Raw genomic sequence first — 16,697 nt, 5'->3', positions numbered from 1 at the left:
GAATCCTGAGTAATGCCGGTGAGAACATCTTTGATCTAAGAATGCGACACATTATATTGTGAATAATTTCAGGTGTGGCAGATGTGGGCAGGCATGTGTCAGGCCATTTAAGTTTATGTAAATTGAAATTATCATCTTAAATCCACCAGAAAACACAGGTTAGCAAGGAAATAAAATAAGCTTAGGGAAGGAGTGAAATAAATTCTTTTGAATTATAGCGTTGGGTAACTCTGAGGCTAATTTATTGTTTCACTGATGACTGTTTCTTTCCCACAGAGGGATATACATTGTTTATAAAGATGGAGATGTTGACAGTCCGATGGTCAAAGAGAGGGTCTGGCAAAACAGCGACTTCAACTTTGATAATGTTCTGTCTGCTATGATGGCCCTTTTTACCGTATCCACTTTTGAAGGCTGGCCAGCGTGAGTGAATTCTCCACGATCTCATAGCACTGTTAAGACAGTTACATTTTCCAGAGCAGTTCTCTATCACCAGGCATTTCTGGGCAACAAAGCAGTCTGAAGTGATGGTATAAAAAATTATTAATGGAGGAAGGAAAAAACTTACTATCCTTCTAAACCTGCTCACTTTTCCTGTATTTCTTCATTCATCTCTATCTAGAAAGTGCAAGCTTTTACATTGTTCGATTCCTAACCTTTCATCTACTTGTGCTGTAATAAGCTATTCCTTAGTTCTAACGGAAGTAGTCGTTTTTTGATGTTTATCCATCACTGCCCTTTAAAAAGCACTAATATGAACATTTTAGGCCTTCAAGTAAAAGTTTTCCTAAAAAAAGCCAAGCAATAAATAGTACACTGCATAGAGAAATCCAGGAAGAGCAAACTACCACTTGCTGTTTCCTGAAATGAGAAACATCTTATAGGATAGCTTTATGTGGGGAAATAAAAAGCACAATTGTCTGTCATTACTTTGATTCTGTTGGGAAAAAAGCATGTATCATTGTGTCGTGTGATTCTTCTGGTCTTGATACACTTGTAAGCACTGTCATTAGCTAAAAAAAGAGGACAGTAAACAGACCATTTCTGAAATCTGTCCTCTGTATCTGCACATATTACTCTCTTTTGTAATTTTATTGTCAATGAATATAAAATTTTGTTTGTTTTTCAGGCTGCTATACAAAGCCATTGATTCAAATGGCGAGAATGTTGGACCTGTATACAACTATAGAGTGGAGATCTCAATTTTTTTCATCATCTATATCATCATTATTGCTTTCTTTATGATGAACATATTTGTTGGTTTTGTGATTGTTACATTCCAAGAACAGGGAGAACAAGAGTATAAGAACTGTGAGCTGGACAAAAATCAGGTTAAAAAAAATACTGAACTCTTAGCTTTTGAAAGTATCTGTTTTTGTTTATGCATGTAGAGTGTCCTTCCTACTTTGGGTCAGAAGAGGGCACCAAACACTTCTTAGTAAAAAATTGAAACAGTAAAAGTAATCAACTGGTTTTCAGGTCATTTCATGTTCCTCTTTCTATAAGCCAAACATATCGGCCTTTTTATTGTGAAAGGTGTTACATTAAGCTTGTTAGCTTATTCGTGTCTCGCTTGTTGGTGTCACATTTAGAAGAATATAACACTTGACAGCTTATCCATAGTCAGAGGCAGGCTTTGTAATAGGAATACAGGAACAGGAGAATAAATGTTCTGTTCTGAATAGTCTGAAAGTGTTCAAAATATTCTACACCACCTCACCCTCCCCTCCTCCTCTCATTTTATTTCGAAATTCACTGGGGATATTCAGATCCAAATTTTTAAAATTGTCCCCTTTCACTGTTTAATAATGATAAACTCATCAGTCACCAGCTATGATTTTTCAGGTAGTCTTGTCCAACTGTTACACACTTGACTTAAAGAAAGTTAAGCATGGAACTTTAGCCAGTGTTAATTCTGCATTTTGTGCCCCATTTCTCAGCTTGTGTAAGCCTTCTTCAAAAGACAAGTGAAAGGCCCAGCCGACATGAAGATTTCAGGCACTAAGAGTGGACATGAACCAATGATGTTCCTACATAAGTGACATGGTTTTGCTGGGCAATTTAACTGCATTATTAGGAATAGCACTTCCTCAGTATTTATTTGGATGACTAGAGTTTTATGTTATACAGTTGCATTTGTGGTTGAAAACAAAGACAAAGCATGATTTATGGTTGAATTAATAACCATCTTATTAATAGTCATACTGTATGTATGGATACATATGGTCTGTGGTATACTACTGTATACTACTATACTGTATAAAGGTGAAACACTTCACAATTTCTGTCAGCATTATTTGATTCTTTTTTATGTGGCTGAGTAGCATATTGGACAACTCTATATAACCAAGTGAGGATTGGTAAGCTACTTGCTTACATTATTAACAAGTGTATAATAATATAACCCCTTATATCAAGTAGATAGACTGCCTGTTTTTAAGGCTTACATTTAGCAGTTTGCAGTTATTAATTATATTATCAGTTGATTAACTATTAGGTATAGTCTGACAATTTTTGATGTATTTGCTTTTACAGCGTCAGTGTGTGGAATATGCCTTGAAGGCACGTCCTCTTCGTAGATATATTCCAAAAAATCCTTACCAGTACAAGTTCTGGTATGTGGTGAATTCTACTGGATTTGAATACATCATGTTTGTCCTCATCATGCTGAACACACTTTGTTTGGCTATGCAGGTAGGAAAACCAGAAGTTCTTTTGAAGATGTTGGCATAAGTTGCAGGGAAGGGTATGAGTGAGACAATGCCTTTAATTTATGGCAACCTATTTTTTTTTAATTAAATGAATTTTAAAAACCTGCTTCTGATCATAGTACTGTTCTGTGTCTTGTTCTAGTCTGTTCATCAGTTCTCTGAAGTAGAAGTATTTAGAACAACTTGATGTTGGTAAAGGTCTTCCTAACCTAGTCAAGCTCTTTGAGCTTTATTTTGTAGCTGCAGTGTAATTTAGTTTATATGTGTGTATTCCCAAGATTATCCATGTGCAAGAAGACCTGAAAAGTCTAATTTTGTTAGCAAATGTTTTTTCAACCTCCTAAATTCTTTTGTCTAATACATTCTTTTATGCAGTGCCTTTAAGCATTGCTTCACCTCTGTGTAGGTTCTATACTGTCTGTTACTTTTAGATATGTACTATTCTGTATTTGGTTGGATTGGACCAGACGATCTTTAAAGGTCCCTTCCAACCCAAACCATTCTATGATTTTTTAGTTTTGTGTTATGCAAACCTGTTTTCATATATTAGCTGTATATCTAAATATACCTGTGTGTATTTTTGTATCATTTTACTTTTTTTACATTATCCATGTAGTTCTTTGCCACCTACTTTCTTACATACTTTTCCGAGTTGTCTCTTTCTTTACTATTTCAGATTTTGAGAAGAAAAAAATGGTTCAAATTCAGTTTAAAAAAAACACTCTTTTTTTTTTTCAGTAAACTCGCATACACTATCCTCTTAAAAACATTGTTCCTACACAATGTGTGTTATTCTGTGACTAAAATACTGGAGGCTTTCTAAGCAAGTGTGACACAAGGTTATGTAATCTCAAAAGTGATCATATAAAAAATGGGAAATTGCTGCTAATACTCTTCTTTTTTTTGAGGAAAGAATTTTCCTCTCAAAAATATCTTTCTGGAGATTCCCTTAGGTTACAGAGGAATTACAAACTTGTTCCATTCAGTGTCTAAAGAGAATACATTTAAACAACTCCATTCTTGACCAGAGATATTCTGCTAGTTTTGTATGTATACAGGTGTGCATCATAAATACTACTAGAAAATATTTCCCTGTGCTGCATTATTGCCAACTTTGTCTTAGGCTACCTTATTTTCACTTACTTTTTAAAGTAAAGGCTTTAAAATATTTTATATTTTTCATTCACAGCACTATGGACAGTCTAAGCTCTTTAATGATGCAATGGATATTATGAATATGGTTTTCACTGGTGTGTTCACTGTTGAAATGGTTTTGAAACTGATTGCATTCAAACCCAAGGTAAGTTTTAGATATGATTTCATTAGGTCATCACCACAGGAATTAAGTATAATGTAAGTTTCACACTAGCTATGTAACACTCAAAGAACCTACATTTCACATGTTCGTCTATCAGTGCAATCATAATAAAATAGTCTGATAATATGTATATATGTAACTCCAGGAAATGAAGTGCAGATATCAAAAAAAAATATTACAAAGTGGTTGATGAGATCTGGAATATTTTGAGGTAATGAAAATGTCCCTTTATAATTGACATAAATAATTTCCTATTACAAGCATTACCACTTATCCTCATAGTGGTACTGCATTCATAATTTTACACAAAGTTAACCTACAGTAAAGACATTGGTTATATTATACTTCCTATTCTAGAATGCCACATTATTTCTGCACTTTATAACATATAGCCAAGTACTACGAACATACATACAAATAATTTGCATATTCAATAGCCTTTTTAGACTCTTGTATTTTCAGTTATGCATACACAATATTTATAGGTGATTCACAACAGAGTAATTGATTCTGTGCCTTAAAGGGACACTGTCAAAATGAATAATGCAGGCATATTTTCAAGAGTAGAATTGAAAAAAAAAAAAAGATTATAATTGGACTGTGACCCTTAATGCAGCCTTTTTGTTCTGTTCTCATACTGCTTTTGTGACAGTGCAAAAGTTAATAATGAAAAAAATGAACTGTTTTAAGAACAATGAAATCAATGGTTTTTTTTCTGGGCTTATATCTATATAAATTAGTAGAATTTGGTCATGCACTATACATGGAATTTGCAAAAAGCTGGACATGCCCTCAGGCTGGTGTTTCTCATTTCCCATCGCCTTTCTTTTAAAGTAATCAGGATATCTGCATCTGTAATTGGCTGTGAACTGTGCCCTTTCTTGGTGTTAAGTAGAGAACTGGGTGACTGTAGGCTGTGTGGACAATCTCATTCTTGCTTTAAACAACCTAGCTCTCATATTTATAGCAACATAGTCATGGGTGCCCAGAGCTCTGTGTGGAGCAGACAAATAACTCTGCAGCTTTTCAAAACTATTCGTTCATCTTGCATTTAGTTGTGAGCTTGGCTGGAGAGCCTGAGCTACTTGATTTAAAGCTCGCTTGTGTTTGCCTGCAGAATTAAATAAATCATACATCACTGGAGGTCTGGTGTTGAGATGTGAAGTGTGGAGTTCTGGGTGGATGCTTACCCACTCTCCCATAGTCTTGCTCTGCACTGTCCAGTCCATTGTACATTTCTAATCAATTTATTTGTATTTTTGTGTCACCTATCTTATTTAAATGCTAAGGATTTCACATTAAAAGTAACACAATACGAGGCCCCAGAGGAGATAGCTCAGATATGTGGACCACAGTGTCATGAGTATGCTGATTGTGTTTCCTGATGTGTATTTCCTGTTCTATATCCTTGTTTCATGCTGAAGTTTCAGAAGACTTTGCTGCATTATATCATCTGCTCTTTGAAAGAAGACTGTGAATTCTTGTATGGTTCTCCATACACTTGTGACTGTAGTCAGAAATAGCAGCTAATGCAAAATATGGTGGTCTGATCATGAGTGTATAAATCACAGTGCTCCATTTGTATTATGGACTTCCTACACATTATCAAATGCTATGTCTTAATACTGGTCTCTAAGACTTTGTACAATTTGAGTTTTAACTCTGTTGTAACACGCTTTCTATCTCATTGGAGTCTTTTGCTGTGAGAGATCCCTGGATCGAAACCCTGAGAGTTTGAAGAGCAGACACTGTCAGTGAAAGGTCTTAATTTCCTGCAGTTTGTTCCCTCATAGATGCAGAACACCTTAAGTTTCTTAATAAGCAGGACAAGGTTAAAATGACCATGGTATTAATCAGACTTGTGGCACAGATTAATTAGCAGAAAGAGAAAGGAGTTAAATATCTTTAAGGTTGTTCCTGTTATTCATTGAAGATTGTAACTTTTAAAATTGTCAGTTACTCTTTAACAAAACACTTATTGGGAACATTACTACATATTTCATTAATAATTGCAAATCAACTAGCAGTCTTAAGTAGAATGTTAATACATTTTAATAATCTAATTTTTAAACTAGATACATGCTTAAAACAACATGGAATTGCTTTAACTCGTATTTAGTAAGAGTAGGAACAATCTGAAACTAAATGTTTTTTTTTTAGCCTTCATAAGGGAAGACTTATTAATTTCCTCCATTTGTGTTACTACTGGTTTTTTTAGTCTAGTCTGGCAAAACTGACAGTTTTAGTTATTAATTTCATGCATTTAAAAAATGATTTCAAAGATTCTTAAAGCATCAGATAAAAACTCCATCATGCACTCAATAAAACCAAGAATCGATAACAACATGTTAGTTTTTCTCCTCTGCTTGACAGTGTCCCCTTAATTGGTTGACAAAAATCCTGTGAAAGCTACTACCTTTTGGTTTTGCTGGTCATGCAAACTTAAGGCTATTATAAATTATTGATACTCTTACTATGATATTGTGTTGTTTAAAACAAAGGTACTGCAGGCTGCCTTCCAGCTCTGAAATATATAAAACCTGGATAAGTGGTAGATATTAAAGGTGATGCTGAATGTCTGGCACACTTCTTGACTGGGAGATTGGAACACACAGTACTTTGCAGAATGAGGCCCTCAACTTATCAACAGAGTGCTAAAAAGACTGAAATATTTGTGGTAGATCTACAGAAACATATTTTGCTGTTAATCCTCTATGCCTACACATTCCCCAGGATTTGTGATTTTATCCTTCAGCATTTCTCAATGAACAGATTTTTCATAGTGTAAGTTAAAAGAGTAGGCACTTTTTCTTCACATTTGCAAAACTTGTTATTTAGAGTGGTTTAGTACAGTACAAAACAAACTAGAGCTATGGAATCTAAAAAATACATGAACACATACCGTATGTACAGCTTCATGATAGTTAGCTGTTACTTAAACTTGTAATGATTTTCCATGTCGTTTTACATCAGATTTTTGTAAGAAAAAAGGAAAGATGGCTAGTAAGTGAATTGATCTTGGGTCATTGCAGTGGTGAAAACAACTTATTTGCATGATGTTTATTTGCTGTGACTTGTCCATTCCTCCCTTTTCCAAAACCATCTTTATTTTCTCTTAGTTTTTTTGTTTACTTGTATGCTTTTGCTTTACATATTATTTTGAACAATATTTGTCTATACTGATGGAAAAGGTTGCATAAAAGTAATAAATGTGTAAAGTATTTTAGCTGTATTGAAACAACATGTGAATTTGTTATTTTGGTGCCTTATATTGTAGCATGTCTTGTAAAGTAACTTATTCCATAGCTAAAATTAACTTTCATTTGGAGGACATTTTTTGGTCCCTGTTGTTGTAGAGAAAGATGGATAGATAGCACACCGCAGGACTGTGCTGATTATCTGTTTGCTGTTTGCCAACAGTCTCTTATTTTATATATGTATAGAACTGTTGCTTTTTTAAAATCAAGAGAGATACTTCTTTTAAATAACAGGAATAAGGAATATGAATAATCAGGAAGAATATTATAAGCGTAGCTCCCCTGCTCCCCTTCTTTAGTTGGCAGCTGCTGATCTATTTAGGGTTATCAATTTCAGTATTGCTGAGGTGGTTCAGCATGACGTTTAGTAGAGACTTTGGGAATGGCTTGTTTTCGTGAAGCAGGATGCATAGGGAAGGAGCGGTAGGGAAGGGTGCAGGATCTCTCAGAAATGAATGCGTTTGTTCAGAAGGTTGAATTCATGAACGCTGGCTTTTGCCCCAAGAGTGGAATTGATGATTAATCCCAGAGAATCAAAGCATGTGGCGCAAAGGGCTATAGTGATAAGTCTTACCCTGATCTGGTTCCCCCTTACAGCCCATTCCTTAAATCAGGGAATTATTATAGCCATTTGTCTTTTAGAAGAGCTAAAAAGGAGTAGAATTAGAAACATAAGGTGATTTCCTGACTCTGCTCAGGACTTACTCTGCTAGAACACGCTGTAAAGCTGTCATCTTCTATAGCAACTCTCTTGTCGTCTCTAAAAGAAAATTTCCACATGAAATTAGCTTTTTTTCAACTAGTAGTGCACTCAAGTGTAACCTTTAAATTGTGATGCTACTAGAAATTGCAATGGTACAAAATCTTGAGAAAAGCATTGTCCAATTCCAAAAAATTTTGTAGCTGATTTGGCTTTTTTCTGCTACCAGCACATGTAACAACTTAAACCACTCAGCTCAAACATTGTAGTAAACAATGTAATCATAAGTGTGACTAGACATAAGGCTAGATTAGCACAATTGTCATTTTAAGCTTTTTTCCTAAATTCATATTTAGAGCTTCAACAGTGGCTAACAAATTAGTATTTTTAAATTAATGACCAGAAAAGCAGTATGTATGTAGAAAAAAAAATTTAAAATTTCTGACTTTGTCATGAATGCACATTCTTTAGTTATCATTGGCTGATAAATTATATTTGAGTGAGGAAAAGGGCAAATTCTGCGTTTCTATAATTAACTGGGCAAAACCCACATATTACAGAAAACATACAAATCTTGTCTCCGTGGTTTCCTTCAACAAAGTAATACACATTGATTTGTTCCCAATGACAGATTGATCCTGGAACCCACCTCTAGGTTTTTTCTGAAATATCTTTTTGCTCAAACATGCAGTTGTGATTCCAATAGATAGCTAATTGAATGATAGAAGTTTATATACGGTTACAGAATCAGGCCCTGACTGGAAATGTAGTGAGTCCCTGTATTAAATCTACTTTATGAATAGAAGATTAAGACAGTTCTCTTAATATTTGTGCACAGTTCCATGTTAATAATTGTGCGTGATTAACCAGTGATGAGCTTTAACCCATTTAACATTTTTACCAGTCACTTAGTAAATAGACTTAAACGATCATAAAATCATTAGTGCTAAGGAGGATTTAATTGGCTTGGTCTTGTAGAAATAGTATAAAAGGGATTTTGTTGGGCTTGTTAGGGTACCTATGCTAGGATTTTTCAGCCTTGTTAGAAGTCCCAAACCAGTTTTGGATGATGACTTGCTTGCCAACATTGTGCTTATACGATGGTGTATTATGCATGTTTACTCTGTGTGTGTGAGCGTGTGTCTGTCTGTGTGTGTGTCTGTACATGTATATATATAAAGTATATATATACACACACACATGCACATATATGTTGCTTTTCCTTCAGTAGGCAATATTGTTTGTTTTGTTTTGTTTTCTCATTAGACCACAGGTTTTGTTTAACTAATTTCTGTTTATGCAAAACTAAACAGAAGTATGCAAATATTTGACATTTCATGTGTAATCACAAACGTTTGCACCCTGCCTGCTCTGTTCAGGGCTATTTTAGTGATGCCTGGAATACGTTTGACTCCCTCATCGTTATTGGCAGCATAGTAGACGTCGTTCTCAGTGAAGCTGATGTGAGTATACCCCAGCTTACTTTCCCCAGTCCCTACTTCTCTTTCTCTGTCTCCCCACTATTTCCATCATCTGGACAAGTCACAGAATTTGATCTGATGTTTCTCAAGTTTGAGTACAGACCAGTCATAGGTCAATTATGTTGATATGGGAAATAAATAGCCTTTTTTTTCTACCATTTTTTTTTTAGCTATGAAAGGGAAAGATTAGATTGTATAGTGGTGCATCAGAGAAGCCTAGAGTGTTTCTGTGTTATAACACTGTCCTTTTCTTCTCTTTTTCTGTTTGTGTTTTTCTCTTGCTCTCTTTCTGCTGAATGCTTGTCCTAACAGCACTATTTCACTGATGCATGGAACACTTTTGATGCCTTAATTGTTGTTGGTAGCGTCGTTGATATTGCTATAACAGAAGTTAATGTAAGTAGCAACTGTTCATGCACTAAAAAGTAATTGCTGTCATCAACAAATACAGAAAATGTAAACCTTATCCCTCAACCCCCTTTTTTAGAAAAGTATGTTTTATCCTGCAATCAAAGACCAAAGCATTGGTGCAGTTGTTTATACAAGCTGTTATTATAAATCTGTATACCTGTATAGTTGCACATGCACACAGCGTAGTGAGACAATGAGAATTATGTTTTCCTGTATATGTGCAGTATATATTATAAAGATTTTATGTATAAAAGAGGAATTAAGCCTCTGTTACTACTTTACTTGAAGCCCGTTGATTTTTGTAGGCAGCTTGACAAAGTTAATTCAAGAATCTTTAAGTTGTTTCAGTGACTCATTTTAACAATTAATAATTTTTTTTTTTATGGTTTTTAGAGTGATGTTTAGTATTCATATCTCATGAGACAGCAGAATAAGGTTGTACAGATAAAGTAAAACTTCCCATGCTATGAAGAATAGAATGTTTTTTTTTTTTGTATTCCTTTTTGTTTTCCCATCCTGCAGTAAATGTTTCGAAATTTGAATTATTCTTAAAGTACTTGAAAACCTCCATCTTTTCACCAAAATTTTGACTGATGACCATTGCACATATAGGTGTTTGGACAACAGAAAGATACCTTTCCAAGAGAAAAAAATAGGGAAATATTGATTTTTGCCTGTTTTCTGTATTACTTTCTGGTTTTAACAAGGAAAGTTGTATCACAAAAATGATAAATGAAAGATAACAAAATACACAGCAAGTCTGTAGCAGATATGCAAGTGCTTCCCATATTTACATGTTTCTTGGTTTACTCAAAATAAGATTTCAGAGGAAAGTGCCTCTTCCCTCTAATGCTTCTTGAGACCTCAGAGAGGGAGGGTAAAGGAGATGAGACTTGGACCCAGGCCAGCCACTGAAAATGCTCAGGGAGCCCACAAAGTCAGTAGGTGAGGTTAGCGTAGTCCAAGTGCTCATCTGATCTGTTTCTCATTCCGAGAACAAAATTATCCAGAAATACCCATGATGCAAGAGATCCCAGATATTCACCTAGTTTCCTTGTAGCAAAGAACTGATTGATCAGAGAAGGCTGTAGACAGAAATAGTTGCTTGGTGTTCTGCAAAGATATTTAGCTTGCATGTTTTTCTACAGCAGTCAGAGTTTATGAGCTGGCTAATAACTTTCCTTTTCTCTTAATTTTGTTATAGTAAGCTACTTGCTAGATGTCTTTTTTTTTTTTTTTCCCCTAGAGGATTTTATGATTTACTCAAATAGTTTCTTTTCATTAATGATATTTAATGTGCATAATACTTCAAAATGCTCTGAATTTGAATAACTACTCACTTTTCAGTGGTGAATGTTTAAATTGTAATATCTCTGTTGTATTTTGAGGAACTAAGCCCATCTTGTGGCTATCACTGTCATTGAATTGAAAACGTTTTTCTGAGAAAACACATTTTAAATTTTTTTTTTTTTTCCAAAGTGATTTGTGTCAGGAACCTAATTCTTAGGATCACATTCCTTCAATCAGTAACAGAAATTATACCCTTTACTCCATTTAGGCAGTTGGGTTTGGGAGCTATGAATACTGGGATAATAAAGTTGCCCAGGAACATAGAATAGCAATTGTATTTGAAAAAACTGCTCTGTTCCAGGCATTCCAGGATGAGGGGAAAAAAACAAAACAAAACAAAAAAACCCAAAACAAAACAAACAAACAAAAAAAAAACCCCAAAAACCAAAAAAAGCCAATCAAGCAAAAACTCAACTCAACTAAAATGCATAGTTCTAAAGTAAGACCTGTCTAAGAAGACAGTTTTTGGCTTGCAGTGCATTGTTCAGATCAGCAGACCGCCTACTAGGAGCTTGGATTTATCAGGCTGGTCCTGACTGAGGCTATGGTTTGATGAGGATTTCTTATGGCATTTCTGTGAGCTTAAGTAGCCTTTGCCCACAGCCCTTCTTACCCCCATAGCTGTGTGAGCTGTGCTTCCACAGGAGTCTGAGAGCTTCCCTGGCTGAATGAGGTGCTGAGAACAGAGTATTGGTGAAAGCGTGGGCCATGGTGGGCACAGATGAGCGGATAAAGCTGCTGCCAGAGGAAATGCTTCTTATACTGTGCCCATACAGTCTCTCCTCAGAGCATAGTAGCATTAGCGCAGACAACAGCAATTATTGGCAGTAGCTGCTCCTGAAAAATGGTGATGTGCATAGTTTCTAATATTTTTTAATTTGGTAGGCATAGTAATACTTATTATAAATATGTTTCAACCAAATATAGAAAACAAATATATTCTTTTAGATTTTTTTTTTTTAAGGTGGCGGAATTTTTTCAAGCATACAGTCTATTAGCCCTCTTTTAAGACTTCAGATATCTTTATAAAGCTGTGAGTAACCACAATCAAAATAATTTTAAGGCTGATTCGCCTTAAATTCCTTCCTGATGTTGTTAAACTATGAGACTCTCACAACTGGCTGCATTACTGGAAAGAGCAGTGGTGGAATGATGTGATAACATGGGAGAAGAAGGTCCTCAGCTTGGCCCTTAGATCTCAGACTGGTTGTCAGTGGGTGAGGAATCTTTCTGTATGTGAACTGAAAGAACCTGAGCTGACAGGGAGGGTCAATCAGCTCAAAACTGCATTGTCCCATCGAGACATTTCTCAAAGTATAATTACAGTTCACGGAGCATATTTTTAAAAGCTGCCTGTAATTTGGTTTTAGGTCGGTTTAAAAAATGTTAAAAGTGGTGGTGGTGTTTTTTTTTTTTTTTCCCTGAAAAGTTTGAATTTAGAATTTCAGCTCCAGTGTTTACAATTTACCCACTATTTCCATTCACAGTAATACTGGTGTAGATGAGCATAATATCTGAGAAACATAAAAAGACCAACCACTTAGAATAGATTTCCCTAATAACTACAAAATGTACTTGATTGTGAAGAGATTGAAAAATAACTGAAATGTACCTCAATAGAAGATGTCCCTGTGTTTAACCCCATATTTAACACCGTGTAGACAGTGTTGATTTGGCAGCATCACTTATAGCTGGTCACTGCTGAGCCTTCAGCTGTGAAGAACGCTGTCATTTTAGTAATTCACACAGTTTTCTTGAAAATATTCTGGAGATCTAGTAGTCTTCAGGTAAAGTACACACCACAGTCAAGAACTAGCACTGTCATTTCTTAGTTTTTCATGCTATAATCACTAGAGAAAAAATGTTCCTTTTTGATGTCCTCTAGTACTGCACAGTCTACTTGTCTACTAAGCATTGTCTGTTTCTGGTCTTTTCCACTTTTTTTGTGCTTTGTGCTACTTGTTAATGCTTTACAGTTTCAATCTATTTCTGGGATTGATTTCCTGTTTTCAACATGAAACAGTGAATACTGCAAAGTGTCCAGGGAAATATCTTAGGTTTTTATTAGTTTTATTGTTTTGAGCCTACTGAATTATTCCTTAGTTTTGTGCAAATTTCTATAATCCAAACTCAGTATTTTAAAATCCTCTTAATATTTTTTTTTTTTTGCATTCTGAATTTTTCAATTTTGCATTTCGTGTTTTCAATGGGATTTCAAGCACGATTGAAATGGTACCTATGAAAATTCCCACTTAGAAAAAGCCTCTTAGACTGAGGAAGCTCAGCCTTTTTTGAAACACTGAAATAGTGTAAATTGCTAGCAGTGATGTAAAATCTGATCTTCTTGTGGTTGTAACTGCACAGGTACAGTCATCTTAATTGATCAATATAAAAGAAGACTTGGAAGAATATTAATACCTAATATAACGGACTCATGATGATCAGAACATTGTTATCGGCTTGAATATATATTATTGCCTCATGCTGTGGAAACAACTCAGCATCGTTCTGATAGTCTAGCTGTGTATATTTAGGCTAACTCCAAAAACCAGCAACTTCTAGTATATAACACATTTGTATCTGACCCATTTTGTTCAAGAAAGTGGGCTGGGCTTTCTAGTTGCACATCACCTTGATTTCAGTATTAGATTTTAGAAATTAAATGTCATCTCTATTTTGTTGTTGCTTTTCTTTTTCTTTTTTTTTTTTAATTTTTTATAATATATACAGTGCCCTGAGGCTGCTTCTTCTGATCCAGTAACCTCCCATTCACATATAATCCAAGAAATTACTGTGTTCTGAAAATTTTTGCTGCCTGTGGAAATCAGTGTTTCATGTGTTCAGCAACTTAGAGAACTTAAGAATCCTTAAGGACTGGGTCAGTAACCAACCCAGAAATGAACCACCTCAGTACAACATACATGTTGGCAATACACTATTTTCTATGATTGATTTTTTTTTAAAATTTACTTTGTCATTTAATATCACTTCCTTTAACCATTTCTTTTATGAACCTAATTGGTCTTCATGTTCATTTTATTTTTAGAAATTTTTAGAGGCAAGTATATATAAGTAAATATATATATATGGTATAGCAATAAAAAAAAAATTAAAAACACTACTAAAACCTATATAACAGCTTTTGGGTTTTGTAGCGTTTTGTTTTCAGAAAGTTTCACATGATACACAAGATCGTGTGGTCATAAAAATGGTTCCTTTTCAATTAAAAAAGCAGAGTAATGGCTGAGAGACAGTCCATTCTGGGAGATGGACATATAGAACTTAAGGCTTTGGGAGATAAATTGGAAATAAATTCTGAATAAATGAGTAAGTTCTTGAAATGCAAATAACAGACAAGTTTCACTCTGGCCTGTTTGTATAGAAATCATCTTATTTGTTAGCTCAGAAACCATTTGGATGACCAGCACAGGATGACTTTGAGGCATGGTCACATTGTTTCAGTAGTAGTCGCAAAAGTTTTAATTCACATCTTTTATTTAAGTTTCTTTTACCATTCATGTGCTGCCAAAATGTCAAGAAAATAATGGAGAGTCCACTTTCCTCTTCTTCTGTGCAGGAGTTTAATGCAGTCCCTATGGGACTAATTTTATCCTTGAAGTTAAGAAAAATTTAGGTCCTTAGCTGAAATAGGACCTCAAGGAACAGCATTGATATTTTCCTTGTGAGTCTCACAGGAAAACTTGTGTCTTGACTCATCACTGTAACCACATGAGGCTTATCCAATGCTTACGCTACCGCCACAACTCACTATGGTCAGCAGTGATGTCACGTGCCAAAAAAAATCCCTCACAAAGCCAGAATAGGATGTTCTGCCATTTGGCAAGAAGGAATGCCAGTATCACCATTTCAGCACTATGCAATGCATAATGTTGGCTTGCAAACAGTGGGATGCTTTTTCATTTGCTACACTGCTAGTGGGCTGTGTACTGGGAGGGCTGGTACTGATTTTTACATAGCTGCTGAATCACCCTGATGCTGAACAAAAGCACTGCAATTCAGTTTGAATCCCACTTTATATGCATGGTATTGTATGCTAGATATTTTTGAATGTTAATATATTTTGTAGACTATTCCAAAAGGAAAGATACCTTTTTATATGGCTTTGCTTTCATTAATATGAAGTCTAATTGCAATATGAAGTCTATACTCTGTTGCAATATTTAATATGGAGATAGAAGTAGATTTCTGACCTACTTTCATGTATGTGCTACAACTAATAATTTGTATACTTTATTGTGCAACTGAATGTTTAGTAGTTATACCCTATGCCTACAACATGTTAGTCATGAAGTCAGGGTTTATCTACTCTGGGGTTCTTGACATAGATTCAAAATTTTTACTAAATTATGTATGTGCACATTTGGTTCATGTTGAACAGGGAATATAGAGAGCACTGATAAGGGTATGAAGAAAATTAGTTGCTAACACATTTGAAATCCAGTAATTACTCTCTGAACAAATCATATATATACATACATGTATCTCGACAAACATACACTACACATTTCTGAAGATATTTTGGCAACCTGAATGCTTTCCTATGTGTGTTATTGTCATCATATGTATTTGTCATTCAGATGTTGACATTTGACCAACACCATGGACTAATATCCACTTATTTTCACCATGTTTATTTTTTCTTAAACACAGAACTGCAGTTTGCTTCCAATGCATAATGAAATCTGTTTGACACTGTTCTCACTTTTGACACTGAAGCTTTTTTCAGTTAGGATGTTTATTCTGAACTTTTGTTACAATATGAAGAGTATAATGAGTTGCTGTTTAGGTGCTAAATGTGCTGAATCTTTCATAAGCAGAAATAAATAGTTGACCAAAATTGGTAGCAGGTCACAAACATTTCAGTTGGTGAGTCAAATGTAGGTTGATTGTTGGTCAATCTTTTTTGAGGGTTGGGATTGTTTGAGGATGAAAGCTGCTGTGTTGAACTTTCATTACGAAAAAATAGAATAATATGTTACTAGCTACTTGAAGTACTTAAGAATCGGCTGAAAATTACATGGTTATGAAATGCTTTGCGGAGCTAGGCTCTCAATGTAGCTGGCACATGGCTGACAGAAAAGACAGTTGTTAAGCCAGTCTGTGTCCTGATATATGTCATTGCAGTGCATCTGTTTGCCAAGCAGTCATTTATTCTAGCTGTGCCTATTATCAGACTTCTAGCAGTGATCCCAGAAGCACATCTGTCATCTTAAGAGTCACATGGTCCTATAAGGGGCAAAAATTTCATGATAACGACCAGACAGCACCCAAGCATTTGGGACATGAGTAGTGTTGAAATGGTTGGTGGTGGAAAGAGGAGGTTGTAGCTACTTTACCTAACCACAGGAAATAGTTTTATTTGCATTTTTGTCAGCAGCCATCATCCAAAGAGACACTCTCTGCTCAGCCTGCCTCTCATTCAGTCTCAAGTCTATTCTAATACTTTCC

At 35.1% G+C, this 16,697-nt stretch overlaps 1 protein-coding gene across 1 annotated transcript in view; it reads left to right on the top strand.

Moving 5' to 3' along the window:
• Window positions 1-16,697, top strand: part of CACNA1D (calcium channel, voltage-dependent, L type, alpha 1D subunit) — a gene marked incomplete at its 5' end in the record, with an annotated part of 73,255 nt that overhangs the window by 17,199 nt on the left and 39,359 nt on the right. Inside the window, 7 exon segments of the mRNA XM_008948442.1 lie at window positions 1-18; window positions 277-423; window positions 1,130-1,331; window positions 2,536-2,694; window positions 3,901-4,011; window positions 7,003-7,032; window positions 9,366-9,449. Of these exon segments, the coding sequence (XP_008946690.1) occupies window positions 1-18; window positions 277-423; window positions 1,130-1,331; window positions 2,536-2,694; window positions 3,901-4,011; window positions 7,003-7,032; window positions 9,366-9,449 (751 nt within the window).

Source organism: Merops nubicus, unplaced genomic scaffold (genome assembly GCF_000691845.1).
Source record: "Merops nubicus isolate BGI_N331 unplaced genomic scaffold, ASM69184v1 scaffold31169, whole genome shotgun sequence".
In the NCBI taxonomy this organism is placed as follows: domain Eukaryota; kingdom Metazoa; phylum Chordata; class Aves; order Coraciiformes; family Meropidae; genus Merops; species Merops nubicus.
This window is presented reverse-complemented; position numbering and strand designations above follow the sequence as displayed.